The sequence below is a fragment of the Conger conger genome, chromosome 2, assembly GCF_963514075.1.
Source record: "Conger conger chromosome 2, fConCon1.1, whole genome shotgun sequence".
Taxonomy (NCBI): domain Eukaryota; kingdom Metazoa; phylum Chordata; class Actinopteri; order Anguilliformes; family Congridae; genus Conger; species Conger conger.
Genome location: NC_083761.1, coordinates 62,995,315 through 63,017,431, shown reverse-complemented (window position 1 = coordinate 63,017,431; position 22,117 = coordinate 62,995,315). Strand labels below are relative to the sequence as shown.

The 22,117-nt window shown below is 39.8% G+C and overlaps 1 protein-coding gene and 1 non-coding gene across 10 annotated transcripts; one reads left to right on the top strand and one right to left on the bottom strand.

Annotated features, from left to right (window-relative positions):
• Window positions 1-1,021: 1,021 nt before the first annotated feature.
• eef2k (eukaryotic elongation factor 2 kinase) lies at window positions 1,022-20,373 on the bottom strand. Of its 9 annotated transcripts, none has more exons than XM_061230983.1 (20): window positions 20,066-20,373; window positions 18,024-18,294; window positions 17,372-17,437; window positions 15,721-15,821; window positions 14,078-14,138; window positions 13,865-13,902; window positions 12,105-12,276; window positions 11,493-11,642; window positions 11,187-11,319; window positions 10,800-10,927; window positions 10,436-10,643; window positions 9,960-10,042; window positions 9,656-9,733; window positions 8,601-8,657; window positions 8,393-8,464; window positions 6,753-6,887; window positions 6,170-6,358; window positions 3,627-3,751; window positions 2,639-2,817; window positions 1,022-2,549 (listed from the first exon to the last, which is right to left on the bottom strand). In XM_061230983.1, exons 2-20 carry the CDS (start codon window positions 18,267-18,269, stop codon window positions 2,440-2,442), a joined length of 2,331 nt encoding a protein of 776 aa, XP_061086967.1. In that variant the 5' UTR covers window positions 18,270-18,294; window positions 20,066-20,373; the 3' UTR covers window positions 1,022-2,439. The 9 variants fall into 9 exon arrangements, with proteins under 9 accessions (XP_061086967.1, XP_061086968.1, XP_061086973.1 ...); XM_061230984.1 differs by having other exon boundaries at window positions 8,405-8,464; XM_061230989.1 differs by lacking the exon at window positions 8,393-8,464.
• A 374-nt stretch (window positions 20,374-20,747) lies between these two features.
• trnal-uag (transfer RNA leucine (anticodon UAG)) lies at window positions 20,748-20,829 on the top strand. Its single transcript has one exon. It is a non-coding gene; the product is annotated as a tRNA-Leu (tRNA).
• The last annotated feature ends 1,288 nt before the right edge of the window (window positions 20,830-22,117 follow it).

The following is a 22,117-nucleotide window of genomic DNA, read 5'->3' as shown; positions in this document are numbered from 1 at the left end:
TCCAAGACCCCCAGGTGCGTCTATCCTTCTCGAGAAGATACCTGGTGTGGGTGAGTCTCAAACATCTTTTTGACTCCCCGGTGGAGTCAAACTAATCTAATCAACTTAGATTACTGAGGTAGTGAAAATGGGATAGTTGTTTTGTTGTGACAAAAAGGCAATTTGACCTTCAGCTTGCAGAGAAAGAACCATGCAAGAAAACCAGGGGAGACAAACTGGTGACCCTAGCTGTAACAGACTTCAGATCAGTTTCTTTCACTCACATAAGAACCTCTATTTGGGTGTCTGTAGAAAAACACGGGATGCCTGAATTTAACCTCTGATCCCAGAGCAGCTCCTTCCATTTCCATCCACAAATTTTCATAATGTATGCAAATGCAAACCCCCCAAAATCTGTGGGTTTTCATCAGAGGACAGGCATTTGAACTGTCATAGTAGGAGAGGGCTTTGAGAATACATGGTAATGGCATTGATATTCAAAAACTGAATTTTACTATGAGTCAAGAGGTAGTGTTTCATTAATTTAAATTCACAATTGCTGTGGAGAGTATTTATTGGCCAGATGTCAGCACCAGAGAGGCAGGTGCCAAATGCTTCATGGCACAGACACTTCAACCAACGCAACAGCCTCTACTGTATCACTGCTTTGGAAAGTTTCACTGACAATCACTAGAACCTACCCAGGGGTAATGGCATATCTCTTGGAGCTCAAAGCAGTCCCTCTGACCATTAAGATCTTTCCATTTTTTGGTATACTGTGTCCCTGTGCTCAAATTGCCCAGCCCTGTCCTGGACTTTGTTACCCTCAGAAAAGGCATCTGTTCATGAAAGTTACCCACATTGTGAATTGGCGATTTAGTCTTGCATAAAGGCAAGTCAGAATTTCCTCCCTTGGAAAGAAACACCTGCAAAATGACAGACACCTGTGTAACCACAATCAGTGGACCGAATCATCTGCCAATATCTCTCGACCATGTGGAAAGAACTTGCACGAATGATGGTAAGAAAAATAAAATGACAATTTTAAAGCAGTTACAACCTTTTATTCCAAAACTTTTTTTGAGAAATAATTCCATGCTTAGAAAAAAAGGTCACATACATATTCATGCCAACTTAAAAAAATCACTCACACATGCAGCACCTGGTCTGTTGCAGCATACAATAAAAAAGGAAAGCATAACATTTACAGTCATGTACAGGGCAGTCAATAAGTATTTATACAGTGACACAATTTGAGTTGTTGAGCTGTGTTCTTAAGCATATTGGGCTTGGAATGAATGAATGAGGTTAATGTGCAGATTGTGAACTTCCACACTTTTCTCCTTCGATCTCCTTCTTCCAGAACTCTACAGTTTATTTAAATATACTTTTATAAAAATTTTGGACACATCTATGCCTACATCTATGCCCGTCTGTTCCTGGTCTGTTCCTGGTCTGTTCTACAGTTGAAAAGGGTTTATTCTGATTTTTCCGCCCCATGATGGCCTGCTCTACTGACATTGACACTTCTTTGGTCTTCATTTCAGAAACAACAGCAAGAGACTCCAAATACAAACTCCACACTTAGAATGAACTCTAGACCTCTTTTAGCTTTTGTGTGCATGAAATAGTGATGCAATATGTGTAAAAAGGGATGCAATTCCTACACAGAATTTAAACATTAAACATTCATAATTTATTTCAAATTCAATGTGCTGGAGAACAGTCAAAACAGCTAAATTTGTGTCACTGTCCAAATACTTATGAACAGCACTGTATATTGCAAATATTATTACTTTGTCTTCAATTCTACAATATCTGCCAAATCCTACATTTTTTATTACAGTTTTATTACATTATGGTTCAAACAGCTCAAAGGGAAGATGAGTGGAACACCACCCAATCGAAATGTAAAAGGCTTTGCCTCTCTCTGAGGGGTAAATATGTGAACAGCTACCTTCCTGGTTGCCAGGTTAGACTTGTTAGAACACAAAATAGGAAATAGATCACCGTTTATATAAAAAGCACCAGTATATGCCCCAGGATACCCATATAGAAAAGCACAATGCAGCATGTAAACCCTTGAATCATATAAAGGGGTGTAAACTTTTAACAGCCTGGAAATAAGCCAATGTGGATATGCAAACTGTCTGAGAATAAATGCGCATCGACTGGAAATAAGTCAAAAGCTCCAAACAGTCTGGAAATAAGTCAAATATATGAGATATCAAAAAACCTAGACAACATATGGAAGGTCTGATAGCAAGGTCAACGTGAGATGTGAACAGTCCAAGTATAAGTAATGTGAGACAGTCTTATAATAATAATCAAATATGAGATGCAAATGCTAGTCAAATTTGAGATGTGAAGAGTCTGGGATTAATCCAATAAGTGTAAACAATTTGGGAAAAGGTAAAGTGTGAGATGAGTTGAACAGTCTGGCCGGTGTAGGAAGCACTTTTATTCCTCCATCATCCCCCAGGCCTCCTCTGCCTTCATGTAGTACTTGTTAGCTAGTCTGCCTTTCATTGCTTCCATTGCGGCATCAGCTGCCTCTGTGAACAGGTCACCTGGGGTAGGGGATAACCATGAGGTTAGGCCATGGTAAATAGTCACACATTATTTGCAAGTTAATTTGTTGTTTACTTGATGACTTTACCTGCCCTCTGGTAATCGCTGTTCAGGCCAAACTTGCCCTCCTGGAACATCTCTGCCTCTCTGGCCAGCAGCAGATACTGTGGCTCGTCTTGCATGCCGTCAAACTCTCCACCCTCATCATAGTCCGTCATGTTCAAGGCACAGTCATACCACTGCACAGCCTCCTCCCAGTCCTGTGTTCTACACACACAAGAGTAGAAGCAAGCAGTTAAAAGAATAATGTTCGTTCTGCCATTAGAGAGTTGAGAGTACCTCTATCCCTCACTTTTATCATCTTTTCAAGTTCCAAAAAGGCTATTGTGCTTTTACAGTTGTATTCAAGAAAAATGGCAGTACAACATCAATAACCTGATGAACCACTGTTATTAGTAGTAGTGATATTTCTGCATGGCAAATACTTTTAGATGTAGTAGTGTAATAGAAAAACAACAAACCCAACTGTCATGACATGCACGCTGCTTGTTCTGACTAATTTACTCATTCATTGAAAGGGGGGTGTTGCCGTATGCCTTAGAGGAAATGCCCCTGAAATGGGTGTTTCAACAAGACAACAACCCCAAACACACGAGTAAGCAAGCAACATCTTGGTAAATGTCGACACTACCATTTTTTTGAACAGATTAATATTCCTTTTCTTTGCTTCATAGAATAACGCAGACTTGATCAAATTTGCTAATGCTTTGATTTGGAATTGAATGTGTAATGTTTCCACTACATTTGTAATATTGAACTAAAAGCTATTCAATATATTTGCACTTTATTAACTTTTTTTTAACACACTGCTATTTATTTCAACACAACTGTACATACTGTATCCAATCAACTAGCTTTCTTTTTGCCAGATTATTTTTGCCAATTCTTTCCAAATTCTAAATCCTAAATGTTAAACCACTCTCATTTACTAGCTAGTATAACAAAGTATAACAAATATATACACAATAGATCTGAACCTCACAACATGCCTCACAACACCTCTCACACTCACTCACCTGTCAGGTGCGAGGTTGACTCCAGTATCAAAAGCTCTGGCCACCAATATCATACAGGGCCTGTCTCCCGCCTCTGCTGCCTGCAGCAAGTACCGGAAGCCAGTATTCCTGTTCTCTTCACTGTCCTGTTTCAATATTCAACAGCAAAGTTCAGTTTACACAGCACCAGAGGCGGAACTAGCTTGTATGGCGCCCTGAGAATTGTAATTCAGACAATTTGAACAACACAAATAACATAACATTTAAAACTATATCATTATTAAAATATATACAAAAATAAGACAGTGGCGGATCCTGAGCTCAGAATCGAGTAGGCAGAAAATATCCCGTTAAACTACGTGTTGGTCTTGACCCGTTTTAAATCATTTTCATTGATTAACAAATGTGATTAGTCCACAAAATTTTGGGACTATCAGGGGTACCCACTTTACTCAATTAGGTAAAACAGACATAAAACTAGTCGTTTGCGCAGACTTCAATCGATGGTGTTCAAAATTGTTGATACACGTAGGTACCCCTTTGTTTTCCACACTCATACTGCGAGAATATTTGTGCTAAAGATGTGTCTATCAATACCAAGTTTAGTAGATTGGTTTAGATAGGCTTTATTCCAACGCAGTAGATGTATTCGTGTATGCTGAAAATACAACGTGGTCCCTATAAACTGAATTACATGGTGCAGACTTCGTAGCGGCAATGTGTCTGAAATGTAATCGATGAATCTCTCTAATATGCCAATATGTTTACATACCAACGGATTAATCTCTCTAATATGCCAATATGTTTACATACCAACGGATTAATCTCTCTAATATACCAATATGCTTACATACCAACAGATTATTCCCATAATTGCCAAACTTGTTAATCAGGGAAATTATTGAAAACAGGTCAAGACCAATAATTAGTTTAAGGGGATATTTTCTGCCTCCACTGCTCATAAATATAAAAAAAGAAGTAACAAAGACAAATGGAAACAAATTGTACCAGCATCAAAATACATTACCCCTCCCCCAACACTATCAACCAAAAGTCAAAGTCAAGACTAAACCAATTCACCCGCAGTGTTATATTATTCTTAACGATTTCGCACAAACCAGAAAAAAATTCTACATTTGTGAAACTGTGTATTCACAGTATTATGAATGAAGTGTGAATTATTTGTTAGCATTTCATAGTGTAACTGATTTTACTAATTGCTGTACAAATTAGCCCCCCTACCTCGGGCTTCCAGTGGGGAGACCGGAGGTCAACCTACCCCCTCGCCATCTAGTAGACTCGTATTTCTGAGTGAGGACTTTTAGGCAGCCTGCCTAGCTCACAAACTAGAATTAGGGCGCCCACTCCACACGGGGGTGACATGATATCATTGACGTGACGTCCAAATGAGCGATAGAAAACCGACTGCATGTTGCCCATACCGAAACCCGCGCCTGAGAAGCACTACAGTATATGCCAGATTTAATGTTTATTAAATAGAATACAGCTACAATGCTAAGGAAAACAAGGTTTTTATTAAACTGTCCATTTTCTGGGCATATTATCATGAACTTGGAGGCCCTACTCAAAAAAGCTTTAAAATAAGACCCAGAGTGAAAGTTATTGTGATGCACGCTATGCGTATGCGTTTCTTTGAAATGATTATTATTCTGCCAGCAACAAATAAATTACATATTTCTTGTATTTCCTATTTTAAATTCCAGACCCAAGATATGTTTATGTCTGTGGTGGAAAGTGTTGTTTATTCAGTATGCTGTTAACAGACTTCTATTTCCAGCGGCTGTGCAGAGGCATGCTTGAAACTGAACCCCTGTGATGAACCCTGGCTGCCCAGATCACAGATATGACAGCATACTATGATTTATGTGCAGTATTACAGTACCGATACACTAAGACTGTGCTCTTATGACCATTTCCCCAGAAATGCATCTTGAGCTTGAATATGTGCGCCCCCCTGCGTTCCCTTCATCAGTGATTTGAGAAGCACTGCGTCAAGCACAGTAAATATTTAAAATATTACTGATGATTACAGCCCAGCAGAGGAATGTTATACCTCTCACACTGGACTGTGGTAACCCTCTTCCCAGTTTAGCCTGGGGGCGCTATACCCTGCACAAGATAAAGAGCTGTGTCACACATGGATTGGCCAGGCTAATTTTGGCCTGTACGTAATGACCCATTTTTACAGTGCACAGCTTTTATTTTGAAGTGATCCTGTCTCCAGAGACGTGATCTAATTTTTACATTTCATCACATGATTGAAATGGCGATAGACTAGATCTCTATAGACCATTACTTTTACTGCCTTAAAATTGCATTCATATTTGACAAGTCTTTGGCCCTTTGGAACAGAACACATTCAATTATAATTTAACACTGCAATTACTGGGAATGCATTTAGTCTTTCAATGTGTATGCTTGCACTAATAAGAACATGAGAGGGACTGATCAGGGGTTATAGCAACATTACTCCCTTTTTGCCATATATTATTAAAGCCAAGGCTCTCTGAAATGCCCCACTGGCAGAATTGAGGCAGAAGTACCTGGATGGTGCTTTCAGGCAGAATGTGGTGAGGCAGCTGCAGGTAACACTGGCCTAGAGCCACGATGGCCTCCAGCTCTCCACACATGGCTGCCCGCTCCAGGTGGTACATGGCGGCGACCCGGTCCCATTCCTCATCCTTCTCACAGAAGCGGCCCGCCTCATGGTAACGCACCATGGCCAAGTGCACCTGCGGAAAAGACCGGAGAGAGGTGTGAAAACTGAACATTTCTGCCTCTCCTCAAACCCAATAACTAAACTGATCATTTGTACAGGAGAACAATAACAGACTTCAATATATCTTTATTTTAAATGGCACTCCAAATAAAAATTGATTTAATGTAAAACATGTCATGAATACCAAGAAACAATTAAAGAATTCAACCATGGGCATACAACTGAAATGAATAAGTTTGTAGGTATACCAGTAAAACAAATACAGACACTTTATAATTGGGTAAAACATCGGCAAATCTAAAATGACTTGTAGGCCAGAATAATTACACATCTTTCAGATGCATAAAATGGTTTGATTAAATAAATATTTAGAATACATGTAGGTGAAACCAGGTGAGGCTACCCACCTTCCCCAGGATAGATTGGCCGATCTTCCGCTCCAGGACCAGAGCATTCAGCCTCTCCATCTCCACAGCCACACAGGAGGGCCTGTGTATGTTTTGGCGAGTTGTGTGGAAGAAATTCAATTTTTCTTCAGTCAGCTAGAGTAAGAGAATGGAGATACGTAATAATGTTGCTGGAATACTTCCTGAGTGTTTACACACCCTAATGGAATATTCCCTAAATATATATGCCTCACACTTTGGCAGAGAATACAATTTCAGATGCCAATGCAGTTTTTAATACATGAGGTAATGGGTCATCAGATTTAATCTGACACTGTACTTACGACTAAGTTCATACATTTCTACATCACCCTGCTTCATGACATGCAAATACAAAATAAAGAAATTACTAAAAATGTGAGTTTATATTTAATTGAATTAATCAATAGGTGCACATGCCTAAATAAACAATCATTCATTCAGTTTAGCATTGGTTAAATGAGCTTTGATTTGCCTCATAATCAGGAGCAACATCGTGCAATCAGGCAGGAAGTCTAGTTATTAAATGTGGAATCAGGAAAAGTGACCATTGAAGATGAAATGGGAGAGAATGAAGTGGTCAGTAATCATCATTATTAATCTGCAATCACTGAAGTTATATTAATTCTGAGGATTTAAACCACAAGACCAAGTCCATTTACTATTAATTATACACACATTTTTGGTTGTTTAATTCAGAATATTAATTGGCATATCATTGTCATTATATAGATGTTAATGGTTAGTTTATTTCACCACTGAGGCATGAAGTCATGACAGAATGGAACAGTAAGAGGTAAGATGAGGGGTTAAGTATGGGCATTTTCATCAATGATGCTATTCAACAAAAACACTTCCTGTAGATGACCATGCGTAGAACATCCTGCCATAAGCTTTACTGCTCCCAGAAATCCAAAGTTCTACCTGGCTCTGAACATTGTGGGGACTTACTAAGAAATGAAGCAAAGCGTTTACATTCAAAGCTAATACTAAATAAAATTACCCTAGCCATGCCATACGAATAGATAAAATGAAGCACAGCACATATTTTAACATAATATATAATTAATATAACATTAACGGTAAACATTAACATGTATGCACATTTCTTGAATATCTAATAGCCTATGTTTACCAAGCATTAAAACTGATAAATTGTCTTATCTCTCTTGAGACAAAATCCTAAAATGGGACTGCCTTTGGGAAAGACAGGCAATACAGGTACATAATATTCCAAAATATGAATGACCTCTCAACCTTATCACGACAGCACTCCACCTTCAATTCACTCTATTAAAAAGCATCTAGTTTAAAATTTCAACATGAAAACTGCCAACGCAGCATTGGAGATGCATTAATGTGATGCCGGTTTCTGATATCTGGTGCAAACAGTACAAGGCAAATTCTCGAAGCCAGCTAAAATGCCAAAACCCATAAGCCTTCCTTTCTCAACAGCTTAACAGCTTAACATTTGAGCTTGGGCCCAAAACAACAATACGCTCCATGCATACAAGCTTCTGTGCTCCATAACATCTAGAACTCTATATGACAGCAGGATCACAGGAGGATGCAGATGCACCACATACAGAAACACAACAGGTCTCATTCAGAGACATGCGTACAGGGGAATTCACCCGCCGCCTTGAGGGCAAGTTTGCAGAGGGGGCAGGTTTGGTGCTAACTGCCATTGGTTTCTGGCGAAGGAGAACAGGGAGAGGGGGTTGAGTCACAGTGAATATGATTGGAAGAGACAGAAGCCAAAGTCCCAGATGAGTGAGAGTTAATGGGGGGGAGGGAGGGGGTTATTTCATCACTGTTGTTTGTATTTACCCGACGAAAACTGTCGTCATCCGACTCGGACAGATGTTTGCTGCGGTGGAATGTAACCTACATGGTGGTGTATAAAAGCCACTGTCAATGGTCAGAAATTTTAACCCCCCCCGCCCCTCCCATGCTACAGTGCAGCCATCCGTGCGTACAATGTCTCAAGCTGCAGATTCCTCATATGAGAAAATACAATTAATTACACGGTGTGAGGAGACAACTCAGACTGAAAATATAATCATATACATGTCCCTGAGGCTTTAATCTGAAGCTACAGCATTAGAGGTTCTGAGAGAGGCAATTTCAGGAATTAAGGTTATGTTCCACCAAAAAAATATGTATGTGAAAAGATAAATTCCGAAAAAATTAGCTAATTTGCTCATTACTTTATTCAAGAAATTTTGGATTTTTCATGACGAAAAATGATGACATTTCACAATCTAATGAGATTCATGATGCTGTATCTTATAACAAGAAAATAATTGGCTCAAACCACTCTCCTGGGTATGGCCTCAAGGTTTGCGAAGTTTCATGATGATAGGATGACAAATGGTTCCAAGTCCTGTAATATTGTCCAAAATCAGGTTGACGCCAAAGCTAGAAATGGTAAATAATTATATACTAATTTCACGATACACCTGGCATAATCTTTGAAAAGGGGGTATTATCCTGATAGTTGAATATTGAGGGATCATTTGCAGCAGTAAACCAAAAAATGTAAATTTGAGTTTTTATTCCAGTGGAACAGAACCTTAACTCTATGGTCTCTACTACAGAACAGTGAAAATGAAACCACATACAGGTAAACATTGAAATCAAAGCTTTTGAGAACTGGTTTTAATTTTTAAAAAGCATTTTTACTTTCCAGCAGTTCACATTGTCACTGCTCTGTGATGGTAGGAATGTTTTTTTTTTTTTTTTACACTTTCAAATAAGCTTGTAAAAAAAATGGTTTCCAGTGCTTCAGCAGATATGAGGTCACCAAAGTGCCATAACCTGTGAAGGGGAAGCAGTACTTGGGTTGTAAGAGCAGAATAAGAGTAGTGGACTGGAGCTCATACCCGGTCACCGTGCTCAGCTGGGTCTCCTTCACTCCGCCTCTCACTGGGACACCCGCTGTCTTCTCCGCTCTCTTGATCCTGACACAGAAATCACCCCGGATTACATTCACTGTATCCATGGCCTCGATGTAGCAAAAAGCACCAAGCGTTATTGCAATACAAAGCTGTTCCTAATTTTGCAAGATATGCATTTGTGTTTCATGAACATGGCTGCCATAATTCCAGCACAAAATCCCCTCCTCACTGTGCTGCCTGGTTATTTTCATTGTCTTGTATTCTACAAATGGAACTAATTTCAACTCACTCTGTGCTCTGGGGCATTGTTGTTCTTTTCAGTGTGAAAGTCCATCTCGTTTGTGAAGGACCAGCCCAAGGGAGAATCAACACCTTAGTGGAAACAAAAAGTGTAATCATCTACTTCATAAAAAGTGGGCCAGGTTGAACCGCAGTTTAATTACTCACTGTAATATCTCCAAGACCAGTAGAAGGTTTGGGGAAAAAACAATAACAAAATAATCTTCAGGCCCGAGCAATTACACAAACACAAGGTTACACCACAGTGTGCAGAACCAAACAACATAACAGCAACTGTCCAATTACAAATATCGAGCGAGTGCTCAGTGAACCATATTACTCCGTATAGAGCACAATATGCAGTGCATTGACTGAGAGTGCATACCTGTGTACATGTTCATTCATGTACAGACACAGGTGTAGAGATGTGTTCTTCTCCTGCCTTTGTGTGTGCGTGTGTGTACTGCAGTGACCTGTTGTTCCTACCTAGTGGGGACCTTCCCACTGAGCTCAGGGAGCTGCTGAACTGAATGGGAGAGCAGGGCGTGGAGTCTGGGTCACTCATGGCGTCGTCGTTGGAGGAGTTCTCCGAGAGGCGGCACAGGAGCGGGGGCAGCCGCCCCGTAGAGAAGGTGCGAACTCTGGGGGAGCCGCAGGGCTCCTCCTGCCCTCGCAGCACCGTCTTGGCCGACTTCTACGGCAGGGTGGGGGCACAGGCAGAGTTCATTACAAGCTGTTCACCTTAAATCCCTCAGAGTTTATGCAATCATACATTTACTATCCATAAGTTGCTGAATAAAAAGCAGTCTTGTGTAGTCTTCAGTGATCGGTACAATGGGCGTGGGCTCACCAGCAGCTTGCTGGTGCAGTCGAGCTGCGCTTTCTCAGCAGGAGAGATGTCGAAGGGGGTGAGGCCCATGCTATGACAGATCTTATTGCACAGGTGGGAATGGAAGAACAGAGCCATCCCTCTGATACCTGCACAAACAAAATGTACCACCTGCAGTCAGGGTTGGTCACCAACCTTTATTTCTACCATTTTGACAATGAATCACAACGCCCTCGTACTGCTATATAGGTATTAGTGTGGCAGAGTTATAGAACAATCTGTGTCCTTGGCTGCTTAAGTCTTTACTGTGTGAAATGACGGTAGTGTAACACACTTTGTGTGAAAAGCTCCTAAAATCAACATTGATACTAAAGCGTAACCAGCAACATCCTCTGGAGGATACTGTACCCAGATTGCCATCTCCAAAGTCAGTCCCATCGTGAGTGTGTATCTGGGGGTCAGTGTAGAGATCTCCCACTCCCTGAATATCCACCACAATCAGCTGATGTCCAGAGCGCTCAAATGTAAAATGGCTGAATGCCTGCAGACATGGAAGGACAGACTATTAGGATACTGCTCTCAATTCAAGAAATAATATTGCCTAATATTGCTGACGCATTGTTCTGCAGTACTGTGTTGCAACCCTAGCCTAGTGAGACGTATGTATAGCGAGGATAAATGCAGCATCTGAAGTGTCTGTTCTTTGACATTCACCTGAGGGGTTAGGCGAATGTTTTCATCCCGAACAAATCCTGAGTTGGAGTTGTATTTGATGTACTTCCCCTCAATGTAATGCTCCAAGTGATAGAGAGGTTTCCCTGGGCGTTGAGTCATTTCCATTACACACATCTGCATGATGTCCACCTGAGGGAGAGGGGAAGGGGGAACAGCAGTGCACAAGTAAACACAAGTTTCACAGGAAGTCTTTAAACTATAACCTCACCAAAGCTTTACGCCATCTTAATGTCAGTAATTATTGTAGGTACAATTCATCAATTTTTTACTCCTTTGATACATTGAGCTGGAGCAGCAGCTAAAGTAAAGATTTCACTGTACTAGTGTTCCTACCAGCGCAAGTGACTAATAAAATTTGAACTTCACATTCAACTGTAGATGTACTGTGTCTAGGCTGTATATGACAGTATGCCCCTGGCACAGCACTCTCTACAGGGCTGTAATCAGTTCTCTCTTCCAAAGTCCAACCACACAAGTCACAGGACAGCACTGAACTTGCCCTTAACCGAAGCCAAAGCTGAAAACGGGGAATGATTCCAAAGTTATGGATTCGTTGAGTTGTTTCTTCCAAAACTACCACAATGGCTCTACCTGTTTAGGGGGGCGATGACGACTGTACTCCTCCCCCCATAATTTGGCCTCCATCTGTAGCCGAACGTCTTCCAAGTACACGTCTCTGTCCACGGGCTCAATGTAGCGCTTTGCCACATAGTTGGAAGCAGCTGTCCATTTGCCGCTGTGTGAGAAATTTGATAACTTCTTCCTGAAACAACAAGTTACCAGCAAGACAGGTCAGTAACGATTCTGACAAGGCCTCTCCACAGATAAACTCACTCACAGAATCACTTCAAGTCAGGATAATTAGGCCACCACCTAAATATGTCTTTAAGGAGCATTTACATGTGACAAAAGCATCCATTTTTGGAATTAAGCATCCCAAGGATAGCTGTTACTGTTTCTACAGTTACTCAGAAGGCACTGCCTTTTGAGATTATAAAAACTAAAAGGAAAAACTCCTTGTGTGATTACGAAGTGAGAGCAACTGTAAAACTGAATGCAGGTAGATTCTGTAAGGAAAAATCAATTATTTTTATTTGGGAAAACTAAAACTAATACCAGGCAGCATGCAGTGTCCACAGTCTCTGCCTGCACATTCACAACAGAAAAAATCCATTACCTAACTTTTCTTCACACACAAATCTGAGCAAGATCTCAGACCTCTGTAGTTTGCAGGGTATGTGGCATTGATGGCAAAAATATTATACTGCAGCTTGGTGAATAGTGGCAATTTCGTAACTTGTTTTGTGAGTCTTGTTTTTGTCTGATTACAAGACATTGTGTTCCAAACTCTTAAGTGTGCAGTAAATACAACAGTAGCCATGTCCTCAAGAGAAAAATGTAAGTAAGTATACAAATAAACAGGAAGAGATCAGTGCAAGTACTAGTTGACATATTTGCACTCAGAATTATTTGGCGTCTGTAATACATGAGGCCAAAGGTTAGAGTGCAGTTTACACAAATGGGAAATACATGGGGTGAAAGAAATGGGGGTAAAAGACCATATGGTGTCCTGCAGTTGCACTCCAACCCCGGTTCACAATCACAATTTCTCGCCCAGTCTGTGATCACAATTCCCCCTGCCGCCTGTCTGTGCATGTAGATTAACCAAACAGAGGGGTCTGTGCATGTAGATTAACCAAACAGAGGGGTCTGTGCATGTAGATTAACCAAACAGAGGGCCACCCACTAACTTCTCCAGTCCACCCATATTTGAATTCTGGAGCCGCTACTGAACTCAGGGCACACAGAAGCAGTAAACTGGGCAATGAAGCTGCAGATTCTGTAATTCTAGGGTGCAGGCAAATGCATGTTTAGAACAGAAATGGAACTTTGCCAACTCTCCATATTTCAGATTCTGTAGAGCAAGAAGGATGGATAGATGTGAATAAAAATGTATGAGGCAACATCAATTATGGGTTTTTTTCCCACAGATTCTAAGCTTTAGAACAGGAAAATGCATGCTTACTGTTAATGTGTGCAACGCTCTGTGCGCCTGCTTTTTGTCTTGATTATCATAACTACTCTTTGTTCCCAGTGATATATTTAGACAGGGTGTAGTCTGTATTTTTTATTTACATGGGTATGCCAAGTCAAAAGTCCATGCCCATTGTCTGAAAATAATCCAGGAATTTGTATCATGACTCAAAAATATAAGGAGATGGGTCATGATTCAGACTATATGTCCGAATTTTATAAAATATGACCATGGCTAAGAGAGACACGGTACTGCATTGAGCGCATCAAAATGCAGCCTGTAACATGGTTTTACAATGACAACAGTGGGGACTTACGTTCTGTAACATTCTCTCATGGCTCCTCTTCCAAAAGGCTGAAATGAGAAGATTCAAGTTAACAGAAACACTGTCACAGAAATACTGCAAATGGCACATACAAGTCTCATAATTAATCAATTACAATTTATGAAACTGCATTCCATATTTGTGGCACCGTTTTCCAGCTGATGTTTTAAAATACAAAACCGATGAGCTGAATGGAAAGAATACCTGGGAAGCCATCTTTATGTAAACCTGGTCCTGTGCCCACTCTCTAGTAACTGCATTGTACCTGTAAAATAGGATGTTTACACAGTGTAAAATGAGGCACACGAGGCACACATGGTTTCACAATTTTGATAATGTGACAGAAGTGGCTTGCCTGAGAAAGCAAACCATCTCAGAGAAAAAGAAGAGGAAAACCTTCCATAATGATCAAACAGCATAAAATGCATGAGAAGCATTTGCAAAACACTCATTTTTTTTTAATTATGAATTGCTCATTCATCACACTTATATGAACAAAGTGTAAAGCTATATGAGGCTAAACCATTTCCTGTTTCCCTTCCTTGCAATAAGATGGAATCCAGATGGAAAACAAACAGGACTACACCCTCTCTTCCAATACCCTCCCATATAACTGTTAGCAGATGCAGTCTTAACAAGTAGTCCTCATAGTACGATAAATCTAGTCAAATACAGCAAATTATTCAAATTAAAAACACAGCTTGTACTGTGTATTTACATAGTGAGAGGTATATCTCATCATCCACCATTAAATGAGAAATGCAAACAGGTGACATACAGCAACCATTCCGCTCCAGAACTTGAGGCAATAACTTTTTGCCCACAAAGCAAATGCTGATAATATGAAGAGAGTCAGAGTATTGTGAGAAGGGTGATTTCAGCAAGATTTTCCCCTTCCTCCACCATAATATTCTGTTGAAGTGCTGGTAAAAACCTGGTCTGATAGGAAGAGAAAGTAAATTCCTTTGAGATGGTTATAGAAAGAAACAGGTGCTTACTTTTTGACTCTCAAGTTAGTTCATTTTCTCATGGTAATTCATGTGAGAAACAGCAGCCACATGACATTACACTACATCACACACTGATAAGACAGCCAGTAGAAGACTAATATTTGCACTGGCACACTCTCAGTGTGAAACCAGTAGAGGCACCACTCTAGTCAGGCTAGCCTTGTTGAAGGCTATGGGCAGCCTGGAGCCTAGTGGCTAAGGTACAAGGTTGGTGGTTCAAGCCCTGGTGTAGCCACGAAGACATCCGCACAGCTGTTGGGCCCTTGAGCAAGGCCCTTAACCCCACATTGCTCCATGAGGTATTATCCCCTGCTTAGCCTAATTAACTAAGTCGCTTTGGATAGAAGCATCAGCTAAATAACTATTTATTATGAAAGAACAAAGGTGATTTATTTATCCACTGGCAAGAGCACCCTAGCCAAATTGGGGAGTCTCATTCCAAACTATGTAAAATTACAATTGCAAATGGAGACATAACACCAGACCTAATGCCATGAAAAATTGTTGACAACAGTTCTGGCATTACTACATTTTAGAGGGATGAAATCAGAAAGTAGATTCATTCATTTTAGATTTAAATGTTAAAGTTGAGATGCACATAAATTACGAGTTATGCAGAGTAATTCCATTAATTAAGCAAGTACAGTAAAATACATTAAGCTTTTATTAAATCTGACATGTATCTTGTTGATACAGCCAACAGGAGAATTCAGTGCAATATACTGAGAATTCAACTTTAGTGTAAATTTGATTCCATTGCCTCCCATAATGTTATAAAAGTTGCTAAATCTATAAAGTTGAGGTGATATTATGAATGCAAGATGGAGATGCGCAGACCTGTATCGAATGCAAAGTTCCGTTTCAATTTCCTCCAGGTGGAACTGAGCCCAGGGATCAGGCATGGATTTGGCTTTTTCAATGGCATGTTTCCAGGCTGCCTACAGTGTGAGAGTAGAGAGTGCATGTTGATCCCCTAGCCCCATGCACACACACAGACCCGCGAAGTTCATACATTCTCTGTCTGTCAAGCACACGTGCGTGCTCACACACACCTCAGAATATAATACTCCAAAACTGGTAGCAACCACTCCTTACATTTTCATTGAAAGAATGTGAAGATCCTTCATGTCATCCAGTTTTTTCTTTTGTGTAAGAATGGACATTAATGCGCTGGAAACAAACAAAAGCAAGCAAGCACACACACATAGGCATGATATGGAAGGGAAAGGAAAGCACACAAAGCTTTTGCAAGTGGGAAGTACAAATTCACAAAGAACAGTTACGCACATATTAAATACTACAGCTGCTTCACTTGGATTATAGAAAAGACAGACTGCCCAATATGGCAAGAATCACTAGCTAAGCTTTCAACTCAATTTGTAATTGCAGTACTCAGTACATCTCAGTAGACACCCAATGCATGATACCCTTTTCATTTGGGTCTGTCCATGAACTACTTGTGACGTAGCAGTCAGTCAAAATGAAAACCAATCCACCACGTGGATACATGTGATACCAGCCATGCCTGGCATTCAAAGAGAGTATTTTTAGAATGATCTATTTGCTTTCAATATTTGGGAGGTCATATCATTGGCAGTTAATGAACAATCTCTTGCAAGTTAAAACATGCACGCATGCACATCAGTCCCAGATCACCTTAACGTATATTGTTTACCATTGCCCTACAGAGCTCACACTCACGCTTGTCATTGTATCAGAACTAGGAATGTGTTACCTCTCTGACGGTGTTCTGGAAACTGCTACAATTAACAGATCAGAAATGTCACCACACACAGACTTTCCTTTGCAACACAATCACATATGTGCAGCCAAAGACTTCCTTTTGTTGTCAACATCACAAAAGATGCACCTGAGCCGTAATGTGTCCAGCAAGAAGTTACTCAAACACATATCCATCCATCAAGACATTCTGCAGCATAAAATTTTGTTCTCCGTTAACAGACTATGATTTTATTCGGATTTGCACTAAAAATTATATATATATATATATATATATATATATATATATATATATATATATATATATATATAAACCCTTTGCACACTTGTGCAGTTGTTAGTATAGTATAACTAATCATACAAATTACAACTAATCAAACAACAATCCAACCGAGTTGCGTTTCAAAAAAGATACATTGGAAATTTGTGGACCAGAAAAAGAAGAAATTTTACTTATTATAAATGTCTTTTTTAAATGAGAATTTGGTACCACCATATTTTAAAGAAAATCACATGAAATTGACAAAGAGGTGGAATAGAGGGATTTGAACACTTGCAGCTACGTTTGCGTTGCTATTGAAGAAGGAACTGAGAAAGGGAGACACTAGGAAGGCGAGAGTGACAATGCTGCAGTAAAGGCAGTAATGCATGCACACACATTTGGAGGAAATGAAGGTGGAATTAATGGAGGAGAGGAGTTAGCTACACTAGCAAAGGGAATAAATAAGCAAGTTGACTTTGAACCTACCCGACCTCTTTCAGTTAACGCCCCAAAACTGACCGATCGCTGCTTTGGCTCAGTTTCTTTTGTGTTCTATACAAGAAAACAGACAGTTGGAAAGGAAATCGACCCAAAAACATATATGGGGTTTATTTCCTCCGATCCCCACAAAAACCGCAGCTCGACTGCCCCGACCGAAACCCTGAATTACACCTTCATAGATTAAGCATTAGAAATAAGGGCATAAGAAGAGAGAATCTCACTTCTTGTTCTTTTAAAGACTGGGACAGGAAAGCAACAGCTGACTGATACTTAGATTCAGTGCAGCCACAGATGGTGCAGCTCCTTATAAGGCAGTGAGAAGTGCTCACTACACAAGAAGCCATGGGAGAGTGCAGATTGCGCACTACTTCTGTATATGCAGTACATTTACCCTAGTGCCTACTATTCCTACCCTGATATACAGTATATCCATATGGATGTCACTGCAAACAGCAGTGCGATAACCCCACAATGACCTTAGAAACATCCATTCCGATAGCATGGCATTCATTAAACAGGCAAAATATAAGCAATGTAACAAAGAATATGCCACAGATTGTGTTATTAGCACCAGCCAGCCGGTAAGCACAAAGCAGACCAGAGGATGAAAAAGCTCTCATGCTTCTGGCCCTCTCACCTTGTACTGGAAGGAGTTTTTGGGTGAGGCAGCAGGAAGCTGCTGATTGTTGTTGTTGTGCATGAGATTCTGCAGGTAGTTACAAATCTCTTTGGTAGGGCTGACAGGATCATCTGTGATGGGGCAGATGTAGTAATCATCCTCATCGTCGCTGTTTGCGTCAGAAAAAGAGCCCATCTTCTGCTCTGTGCTTCTCCTGGCACTGCCCACCTCCTCCATGCTGAACATCATTTCCTCACCCGCCATGTTGTTGGTTGCACGCTCCGGAGTGCTGGAGTGAAAGTAAACACACAGTGACAAAGGCTGTTGGCTACAGGCGCGTGAGGTTTCTCACAACTCTGTGTTTATTAATATTGTGGAAAGAAATTCTGCGACAAACCCCAAGACCAAAATCAACATGGGCCATTTTAATTAATGTAATGCGATCAGCCAAACTGCTGGCATGGCCAGCGACACAAAGAGGGCACTTCAGTTCACAGCATGAGGTAAAAAAGTTCTTCCAGGTCACTGTCTGTTCTAGCTCGCAAAGGGTGAGAACAGCTTCCCACTGCAGTCAGGACAGCAGAAACCCAACCCATCCTCTAACACAGACTTAAGATCCACCGCTTCAGATGGCACCATGTCCCTGAACATATGCAAGCTATCCTCTTTCTTTCTTCCTTTCTTTCTTTCTTTTTTGGATTTCCTTTTGGGATAATGTTTTCGGTAAAGTTTGGTAAAGAGGTTATTTTATTGGTAACTTTCATCAGTCAGACACTGATGTTCTCCAATTCTGCAAGAGCTCTGGGTAAGTGGTATATATAATGGTATTATAATGCACTGTTCCCAGTTACTCAAGAGCTTGAAATCACAATACAAATCATTACTGCCAAGACAACTGCAATATATTTTCCTTCAACTATAAATAAATAAATAAAATAAGCAAGCATATGCATTCAGACAATTGAGCCGGTCATTGATCAACTTGTGATCATGCTGGATATAGAAACAAAAATTACTGCACTTTAACCTGTGCAAACACACACAGACACACACTCTCTTTTAGACATAAAGATGAGCTGGGTTATTCAAATGCCAGGTTCCCAGATTCTCTGTGCAGATTTTTCTTCATAAACATTTTACCGTTTTACCCTATATACCAGAGACCAAAGGACATTAAAGCATTCAATGTGTTCATCAGTAGAAGTCCCAAGACCGGTAAGCTTATCCAAGCATTACCAAGAGGAGGAAAAACTCCATTCGGATCATTATGCCTGCTGCTACTTCCATATGCTTTTCACTTTTTCTAAGGGTGGTATAACTCATATCAATTTTTGAATTAATCAGTATTAATTAGATAGAAACCAAGTTGAATAAATCGGGGGCCGTTTGTCTGTAATTCCATAAATAAAAATCGTGTCAATATGGATGCCTTGCGGAGTTGTACAGAAAGAATCCTGCAGGAATACAGTTGATCCAAAACACATCTTCACTCTGCATCCTTGTGAGAAACAAATATTCCAGCTTCGCAAAAACGTAGCTATAGCTACGGCAATCAATAGGCCATGATCAATAAAACCATAATTTGCTCAAAGATCCGTGTATATTAACTGAATCAACGTTCCATCTTGTTACTCAAATATATTTCCTTGTGCGGTCTAACGAAATGTCAGATATTCTGCTACGTGGCTAGACCAGACAGAGAAAGATATTGTGCATGCACCAGATCATACAAGAGGCCTCGATTGAGAACTGCATTACGGATATGTTTAGTTCAATAAACACAATATATCTAGACCTGATATATTTAGGCCTATATCAGGGCCGCCATAACAAACATTAGCATAGAATCTGAACGTCGTTGTCCTCGCTCAACACACTTGCTAAACTGCAGAAGCCCATTTAATTTGCCATTCAGACTGTCTTCTATAATGTGATCAAAACCTAAGATAGTCGTTTCGTAGCACTGCATTTCTCATAACTTACTAAATTAGCTAACCAGCAGTTTCCGCGTCGTCTAGGTAGTCTCAACAAACATGCAAAAATACAAGAAATTCACTTACCTGAGTCACAAAATGTCCAAATATTATCCCTATAAAATATGCATGCCTTCTTTTAAATTGTTGCTATTTATGTGTGTTTATTTTAAGATAGATTATCGTGCAAGCAAGTTTCTTCGGTAGTTAAGCTGGCTTTCGAGCTAGCTAAATAGGCGGATAGCTATGCTTCAGTCTGGTTATGTGGAAGTATTTCAGCTGACCTTAAATCACACAGCCAAAACCGTACGCGATCGGGTTTCCACCACTCTAATGTACTATCGTTCTCCGGCCTCCACTGTAACTTGGACTGATTGCACGTACAACACACAGACTAAGAGCTCCGCCTTACATAAGCGACAAGACAGTTCCATCCATTTGAAAATGCAAATGGTGCCAGCTACGGATTGAGCAATGCCCAGATCATTCAAATGAACGGGTTTTTAGTATTATTTGGAAGAAACTTTTTTTTTTTTTTGTTTCTTGGTTAAAAAATAGCGGGATACAGATTTTTTCTTTAACTTTTTTGATTGCTGTACCAGTTAGCTAACCGCGTAATGTTAGATGTTCTTGTCTTAGGAACTTTGGTTTCAGTCAATGTTACTTTTAGTTCTTTGCTTCTTATGCGTCGTATTGCATTTTACATACTTTATTTATTATTGTTATATTATAGCTTATTTACTCTCATTGATAGTAACGCTTTTCATATGGTAGCGTGGCCGAGTGGTCTAAGGCGCTGGATTTAGGCTCCAGTCATTTCGATGGCGTGGGTTCGAATCCCACCGCTGCCAATATGTTCCTTTTATCGGAATTGTAGATTTTGTTGCGTTGAGACGTTAACAAATCCCACTTGTCTGGATGGAAGTGCCGTTTGAACAGATGTATACTGTATACATAAGCCACAACCAGTTTCGAAGTAATCATATAGAATTATATCGGAGTGTGTAAAGTCTAAACCATATGGTTACTTAGGGGGTTTACACTTTACACACTTCACTTCATTGTAATATTGTTATATTATAGCTCATTTACTTAGGTTGATAAGTACGCTCATTTAATTATATTGATAGGTAGCGTGAAGTTGCTGGGTCTTCTGCCTATATAAACATCGAGTGGAGTACATTTATGTTGTTGTCTTTTTATTACATTAAAATATGGCTAACCAGCTTGCATGTCTTTACTGAAGAAATGTAGGTTTTGCCATTACTTACTCCTTGGTTATGGAACAATCCTCCCAAGTCCCATTGATATTAAATGGTAAAATATATTTGATCTGTGAATATTGTGAACACCTTTTAGCGATGTCTAAAGACTCATTTGTTTAGACTGGCCTTCAGTTGACGTGTTACAAATAGTTCGTTTCATGTTCATGTTTTACGGATATGTGTGTGTGTGTACTCGTTGTTTTTTATATGCACTTTGTGAAGCACGTTGTGGCCCTTGTCTTTGAAAAGTGCGATATAAATAAAGTTTACTTACTGAGACAGTGGATAAATAATCAGCGGATAAAGAATTGAAATTCGCTCATTACCTCTTGAAAATTACAGGCAACCCGCGCTAAATTGTCTCAAATCCGCAGACCAAGAGAGCATAATTATTATTCTCTCGTCAATAATGACTTCACACAGGGCCATTTCTCCCTTAATAATAAAAACCTTCATTTAAAAACTGCATTTTGTGTTTACTTGTGTTGTCTTTGACTAATAATTAAATTTGTTTGATGATCTGAAACATTTAAGTGTGACAAACATGCAAAAAAATAAGAAATCAGGAAGGGGCAAACACTTTTTCACACCACTGTATATGTACATCTTAAGTATCCATAGTGATCACCTCTCTGCTTGTGTTAAATAATAATAGGATAATCACTTTATGTTAATAATTACTGATGTACATTTCATTTATGTATTTAACTATGTGTATGTATCTATGTGTTTTTATCTTGTACATTTACTTGTTTGTTTGTTTTTGTTTTTGTTGATTTGTATTTGTAACTTTGCCTCAACTATATTTTGACGATATTATTTTAAGAGAGAGAAAATTAAACAGTCCACCCTGTTAAATTGAAACAGTACTTTC